General features: G+C 41.0%; 1 protein-coding gene across 1 annotated transcript; it reads left to right on the forward strand.

Moving 5' to 3' along the window:
- Positions 1 to 285: 285 nt before the first annotated feature.
- On the forward strand, positions 286 to 8,105 carry LOC125046899. The gene is made up of 3 exons (XM_047644903.1): positions 286 to 409; positions 5,323 to 5,789; positions 7,256 to 8,105. Exons 2-3 carry the CDS (start codon positions 5,526 to 5,528, stop codon positions 7,847 to 7,849), a joined length of 858 nt encoding a protein of 285 aa, XP_047500859.1. The 5' UTR covers positions 286 to 409; positions 5,323 to 5,525; the 3' UTR covers positions 7,850 to 8,105.
- The last annotated feature ends 197 nt before the right edge of the window (positions 8,106 to 8,302 follow it).

The raw sequence follows: 8,302 nt of genomic DNA on the forward strand, positions 1-8,302 counted from the left end.
ACGCCACGGACTACGCAACTTCTGTCTTTACTTACAAATACAGAAAAAAACAAACACTAACCAACCAGCACCCATCCTACACGCAGTAACAAACACCACTCTCGCAAATGCAAAATGCCTTACCAAGTCCGCACACTAATTCCCAAGAAATGCAAGAGGCAGCAACCTACATCCAGCCGGGACTTCCCCTTCGCAGGGTAGCAAACATTCAGGCGAAAAAAAGTGGTCGTCGTGGACTGAGCAGCAGACACTTTGGTTTCATTCTCGGAGCGATAGCAGTGGCGTTTGAACTGAGGATCCGAAGCTGTTTGGATTTTGCTGAAGAGAACTTAGTAACGTGTCTTCGCTTTGTGTGTGTGTTTTTTTTGGTGTGGTGACAGCAGGTGTCGGAATGACCTTTGAGAATTGTGTAAGTGTGTTTTTGTTTGGCGTGCGAATATAACGCGAATTTGAGGATGTTAACGTTTTTATTATTGTACGGTTTTTTAATACAACGTGTTTATCTTGTGACATTTGTATATTTTATTAGGGATCGACATTATTTTTACAGTTATATTGGTGTCCATAATATTGAATATAATTATATTATAATGAAAAGAAAAAAATATTAATAATTTAAATAGTAATTATTGTATCATGAATAATACAACTGACGATAGAAATGAAGAGAATATACAGCAGTGGTAATTATAATACCATGCTAATGATACAGCTTCAGTTTCTTCACTACTGTTACTTATGCTATTACCATCACTATTATTATCTTTAGTCCCACCAGCATCATTAGCGTTGTTAGTATAGCATTTATACCAAATGCCATTGAACCTATATGTGAATTGTGCTTAATGTTAATTACGGTGTAGCATCAAGATTTGGTATCTCCAAAGCACCACATATATAAAGTATTTGTAAATGTATTCAGTGATTTTTTTCTCCACTGAAAACACATAGTTTAGTCCAAAAATTAGGATCAGCAGAATGTCTTTATTCCGAGAACGTTCCACCTGGATACTTTTCAACTGCTTTGTCCGATGCAGCCTCACCCCATTGATCACGGTAACAGCTGATGACGCTTTCCAGTCTTGTTGACATTCGTACTTTTAGCATTCGCATACACGCCACACTGAGTTCACGCAGACCTTCTCCCCACCTTTGCCACATCTAAGTCCACTTCTTTCCTCGCTCCACAGGTTGGACCACCTCATTCCTTTGCTCCATGGACTCTTTCACTTCATTCCCCGTTCCACGGCTTGGTCCACTCTCTTCCTCACTCCACAGATTGATCCACCTTTCCTCTCTCCACAGATTAAGTCACCTTTCCTCACTTCACAGATTGATCCACCTTTCCTCACCTCACAGATTCAACCACCTTTCCGATATGGCAAAGCTTTCGGCAAACTCGTATGTCTGAGTGAAATAGCTTCAATAATTATTACCATTTGGTCTCTTGAATGTTCGTTCACAGGCTGGTCCTCTTATCCGATTTCAGGGTATGACGCCCTTTTCAAAGCGTTTGCGTTGACTGTTGGCCTCGTGGAAATTATTATGTTAGAGTAGAACAACTTTCAATCGATAGGGGTGTAGAAGGTGTAGATATGCTCGGGCACTACACTCCACCTTTTGTAGCTTTGGATCGCGTCTATTGTTAGCACTCTGGTGCAAATGAAATATAGGTGATAGAAAATGCGTGTACACCGGGAACTGCAATGTCATATATAAATGATAACTATAATTTTGTAACATAAAGTCATGCAGACTGTTTCTTGAACCATTCCAAATATTTGGCAATTTAATAATAAACCTTAGCGGGTTCCAACATACGGTTCCACGACCGCCATAAGGCCCGCAAGCTACGGACTGAGGGCCACTGTACTACAGCGAGGCCACACTATTCTGGTAATTAGAAAGGTGTGGAATATACCACATGAAAACAATACGAGGCCAGTGTTAGTTAAGTCCTCCAGTTTGGTCAACTCCCGTTAGAGCCATGGGCCCAAAGAACCAACTCCGGCGAACCAGTGACCAGACCAGAGTTAGGTGAGCCCGTGGTTCGGTTCAGTGATTTTGACGAAGGTCCCCCGCTGCAAGGTAGCCCAGGTCCTTCCTATCCCCGACCTGTTCTATGCAGACTATCCTTCCTAGAGGAACCTACCACTAGAAATGGCCTCTTTCAGGGCAAGCGACCGTCGCCCTTGCCATTTTTTAAGCTGCCTTTCTCACGACTTACCCTCAGAGTATTTTCTCTTCTCTCGGCGCCATCTTCCCAAGCCTGGGCCATAAAACCGGGAATGTGACTACGACCTCGACCGGTGACTCTCTGCTGCGTCGGTTTTTTTCCATCGACGTTGGATTTATTTATATTTTTTTCTGGAAAAGAAATTACGTGCGTACTCCTTTTTTTTTGGCGGGAGATCCCTTCACAGAGCTGCTGCCTGTACTTGCGGGTATCCTTAGCGAGGGGATTGTCACAGTTGTCTCTGTGCTGTTGGTATTAATGTGATTATTAGTTTTAATTATTATCATTATTTTTATCATTGCTATCATCACTATCGGTAATATTATTATTATCATCTTCATTAATACTGATAATACTACTATTATCACTACTACAACTAAATGATTATATTTTACTACTAACACTATATAAGCATAATGAAAATATTAATAGTAGTTGTAGTAAAACAACAATAATAATAATGATAATGGTGATGATAATTATATAAATAAAGATAATGTTAAGAGTTTTGTAAATATTATTTATTATTGGTATTATTTCTTACGTTATGAATATTGTTATTATTATTGTCATTGTCGGTTGGTTATTTTCCAATTTGCTTTAATTTTTTCCGTATTTTTCATTACTGCGGCTGTGGGGCCTGTTGTTCTTTGTTAGTGTCATACCGGTTTTTATTTATGATGTAATGTGAACAAAAACACCACATCCTTATTTTGATTGTATTTAGTGTCATTATTAGGTTTATTTTAGCATCCAATTTCATTATTAATTTTTTTCCTTTTATTCTTAACATCGATATCAAAATATGAATACCAAACATCACACTATTAATGTAACTGATTATTCAGAATTCGCTAACGTGATATAATTAATTATTCGACTCAGAGAAAATTACCCACTCATTTTATACGCTTGTCATACGCTTTCGAAAACTATCGAATATTCACACGGTCGAAGTGACAATAAAATTACAAATAACACGAAGCTTAGTAAATATGAACATTGATATGATCGGCGATACCGTATTGCGTAAGCTAAAGCAAATGGGCGTGGACCGGAAGTGGTCTTGATAAGGCGTTTTTGTGAAATAAAGGAGACCCTCGGGCATGCCTTGCGAAGCTGCTGTGCGGAAGTACTGGCGAGCGGATGGGAAAGTTTTAAAACCACGAGGACAGTGCTGGTAGGTGTGTGGGGCTGGATAGGCGTGTGAGTCTTCTTTACTAACAACAGCGAGGAAAAAAAATGATTCGTGTTCTTTAATTGTTCTTCTTTACTTTACTTTTTTTTTCTGGTGAGGTACATCTTCAGTATCTTTATATAAGTTTGGCCCCAAAAAAGAAAACAAAAGGTTAAACTTCATTAAGTTTGCATCGAGGCCACACCTGACCAAATCACTTATCCCTCAACTGAAATCCTTTCCAAATTACTCGAACGTTACATCATACCTATCTATAATTACGAACATTAGAGCGGCAAATGTGTGGCAGTATTTATTCTTCAACTTTTATAATTTCTTTTTTTCTTTATTCTTTTTTTTATTTTTATTTTTTTTATTCTGAGCGTGTCATCGAGGCCGCTGGAGAGACGGGGAACTCCCTTCCGCGCGCCTCCCCCCTGGTCGAGCGCTGCAAAAACTGGTCCCGAAACCACTTCTCGGTCGCCACTCCCCCCGCCGCCACGTCCTTCTGTCGCTCTCGCTTCGTGATGCTGTTTTGTTTCTCGCTCGTTTTCGCTCGTTTTATTTTTTTAAAGCCTCTGAAGGATGCTGCTGGCGTTCGGTAGACTCGTGTTATATGAAGATGGACGCATATTCATATTGAAATACAGTACGAACATACATGCACACACACACACACACACACACACATACACACACACACACACACACACACACACACACACACATACACACACACACACACACACACACACACACACACACACGCTCACACACACACCAACACACCCACACACGAACCCAGAGATCAAATGAAAATCGTAAATGTCGAAAGAATATTATAAGGCTTTCACATATACCCCGCGCGACATGTGCTCTCTTGGCATTACAGGTCAGGGAGGAAAGGGGCCATTCGGGAGTGCCTTAATGTGTGTGTTTGCGTATGTCGAAGCAGGTGTGTACAGTGCATATACATATATACACATACATAAATACGTAACACACACACTCTCTCACACACACACACACACACACACACACACACACACACACACACACACACACACACACACACACACACACTCGCGCGTGCGGGTATTTATATATATATATATATATATATATATATATAAATATATATATATGTATATATATTTATATATATATATATATATATATATATATATATATGCATACAAAGAGAGAGAGAGAGAGAGAGAGAGAGAGAGAGAGAGAGAGAGAGAGAGAGAGAGAGAGAGAGAGAGAGAGAGAGAGAGAGAGAGAGAGAGAGAGAGAAATGTGAAGATAGGTATGCACATATGCACATATGACTGAATACGCTAATCAGAATTCCTTCGAAGGAGACAACGGAGGAAGATTGCCCGTACGTCCCATTGCAGAGCCTCGAGCGTATCGTAACTCTTCCCTAGGGCGTATTTATACTTTTTGCAAAGTCACTTCCAGAATTTCCTCGATCGTATTCATGCATTGTTGCGGGCTAAATATTTAAGGATATACAGATCAAAACAACAATGTTTACTCACAAGTATACAAATGAAAACACAAGCATATACACATAAACACAAGCACACACACACACGTGTAAACACGCACACACATAATTTTACTCTCTCGCTCTCTTACACACACACACACACACACACACACACACACACACACACACTCTCTCTCTCTCTCTCTCTTTCTCTCTCTCTCTCTCTCTCTCTCTCTCTCTCTCTCTCTCTCTCTCTCTCTCTCTCTCTCTCTCTCTCTCTCTCTTTCTCTCTCTCTCTCTTTCTCTCTCTGAATGTTTTTGTACGTGTTTCTCGATTCCATTCTAACCCTTATTTTAGAAAAACCGGATGTCCTAGGCTCCTTCCCAGCTCACCCCTCCTCCTTCCTTCCGCAGGTGAGGACCAACTCCCTCTTCACACCTGTGGCCAGAAAACGGATCGGCGCAAAGAATCTCATTGAGTGACCGGCATCTTGGGATGAATGGACATCTACCTGTGAAGCTCGGTATCTAGATTAACACCGTCACAAGGTAGCATAACCCAGCATCTTTTGAAGAGCATTGAGTCAGCGAGAGATTTGACTGAATTATCCGCAATCATGTCAGGAGCAACAGACACAATCCCGCAAGAGGTAACCACAGAGCAAGAAGTTCCAGCCTGGAAGTCTCGTCTCTTCAGCTGGAAAGTGGCGGGCGCTGTCCTGGCCTTCCTGGTGGTCCTCGGCTGGGTTTTCATCATCGTGGTTCTCATCCTCGAGGAGAAGTGGCAGCTGGTGCTGGTGGCGTGGCTGCTGCTCTACTCGGCCGCCCACTTCTGCTACTGGTATTGCAAGCGCCACAGCCTTATCACGCTGCACAGACAGGTGAGGCTGCGCTCCGATTTCGACGCTGGAAAACAGTGCTTGGATTTCCATGTATATCAATATCTGCATCCGTCTACCAATCTATCTATCTATCTATCTATATGTATATATGTATATATATTGATATATTTTACATAAAGATAAAAAAAAAACTATATATATATATTTATGTATATATGTATATGTGTGTGTGCTTACGCGCGTACTCGTGTATATTATATATATATATATATATATATATATATATATATATATATATATACATATATGTACAGAGAGAGAGGGAGAGAGGGAGAGAGATAGATAGATAGATAGAGAGAGAGAGAGAGAGAGAGAGAGAGAGAGAGAGAGAGAGAGAGAGAGAGAGAGAGAGAGAGAGAGAGAGAGAGAGAGAGAGAGAGAGAGAGAGATCATGGGGTGAGATGGATAGAAGATGATGCACGTTCAATACAAAAAATAATTCTCCCTTCGTAATAAAGGCTTGGAAATGTTCTCAGCCATTTCCATAGGAAATGAGGCATAGCGGATGACTTGCGCGAACAAGAGCAAAGAGCCGAGAAATTGTAATAAATTAACGCTTTTGAATATTGCTATGTTTTCATATGAGAGAGAGAGAGAGAGAGAGAGAGAGAGAGAGAGAGAGAGAGAGAGAGAGAGAGAGAGAGTGTGTAAGAGAGAAAAATATAGATATAGATACAATAGATAGCTGATAGATAACTCTCCATATATATACACACACACACATACGTGTGTGTGTGTGTTTACGTATGTATATATGTATATATATGTATATATATATATGTATTGATGTATCTATATCTATCTATCTATATATATATATATATATATATATGTATGCATATATATATATATGCATGTGTGTATATGTATATATATATATATATATATATATATATATATATATGTTTGTATATATATATATGCATATATATGTATGTATATATATCTATATATATACATATATGTATATGCATATACCGGCAGAAATTTCTGACGAAGATGTATTTAAATCGGTTAAATGCATCTTTTGTGTTGTGAAGATATTCATTCTCATCTATATATTTTTTACACACACATATGTGTGTGTGTATATATATATATATATATATATATGTATATATATACACACATATACATACGTACACACACACACACACACACACACACACATGTCGATACATATGTATATATATGTATATGTATATATGCGTATGTTTGTGTGTGTGTGTGTGCGTATGTTTTGCATACATATGTGTGTGTGTGTGTTTTACATACATATGTGTGTGTGCGTGTGTGTGTGTTTTGCATACATATGTGTGTGGGGGTGTGGGAGGGTGCTTTGCTTTGAACATGCATGTATTAACAAGCACCCATGAACTACGCCCCTCCTTCATTAAGTGCTGACAGTCAGTGCTGCAAACTGACCGAAGCCGCTCCTTCCGCAGATCCGGTTGCGTGTGCTGACGCACATGAGAAGCGGAGAGTCTGGCGCCAAGAGCGAGGACCGCCCCCCGACGTACGACGAGGTCATGAAGACAGAGGCGCCGCCGCCCGCGTATTTCACGGTTGTCACAGAGACGATGAAGCCGCAGTCCTCTGCCTCGTCCTCCGCCGCCCCCACCTACATATGGACGGCAGACAGCAAGCAGACGATGGGCGACTCCCGGGCGAGCGTCATGGAGTACTGCGAGCAGCCTCCGGAGTACAACAGCCCCAAGCACTCCATGTCTTCCTCGATCGCGCCGGCCGTGCACGGGGAGCCCCTCGCCTTCACCACGGCGGCGGCCATCTCGGCTGCGGCGGCAGCAGTGTCCCCTTTCCGCAACGCGATGGCCGCAGAGCCGGTCGAAGACCCCATCAGAGGGCCGATCGTGAGGCACCTGCGGGCGGCGACGCTGGCGACGCTGGAGGTCTCGTCCAACGAGGAGGTCACGACGGAAGCGTCGGCCGCGACGGCCAGCGCGCCCGGAGCAAGTAGTGACTCTGGCGAGGGATTCGCCGAACTCCACGGGCCATCTTTGAGGCAGTGTACTGACTGAATACTGTATATGTTAATATACATATACGAATACATGCCAAATACATAATTTATATCGGGTGATATCTAATGTACAAATCTACGTTACGTTTATGTATAAAGATGTGCCTTATGAAATGAATCCAAGACTCGCTCAGTGACATACTTGTTACCACTTTCTGATATATATATATATTTCTATTTTTATATTATTGCATCTTTTTTCTATGCGATTAGGTTGTAAGAATGGCCATTGTTACAATAAAATTCAATAATTATCAGCATTTCTCTCCCCTAATCTAAGCCACTATATTTGAAAGATTGAATAACTCGATAGAAGAACAATGCGTCAAAACAAGCACCGAATCAACGAGATTTAATGGGATTCAATTTACTTAATCAAATTTCCTTAGTTCTTTACAACATGTCAGCTTGCTATCTAAGCCTTCGTTATTAAAGTAATTACCTGGCTATT

Source organism: Penaeus chinensis, chromosome 39, assembly GCF_019202785.1.
Source record: "Penaeus chinensis breed Huanghai No. 1 chromosome 39, ASM1920278v2, whole genome shotgun sequence".
Classification (NCBI taxonomy): Eukaryota; Metazoa; Arthropoda; class Malacostraca; order Decapoda; family Penaeidae; genus Penaeus; species Penaeus chinensis.

Excerpts from the sequence above, each read along its gene's own strand:
- LOC125046899 (XM_047644903.1), top strand. The coding sequence starts at position 5,526 with ATGTCAGGAGCAACAGACACAATCCCGCAAGAGGTAACCACAGAGCAA. Across the intron at positions 5,790-7,255 it reads TTATCACGCTGCACAGACAG|ATCCGGTTGCGTGTGCTGAC; the intron begins GTGAGGCTGCGC and ends CTCCTTCCGCAG.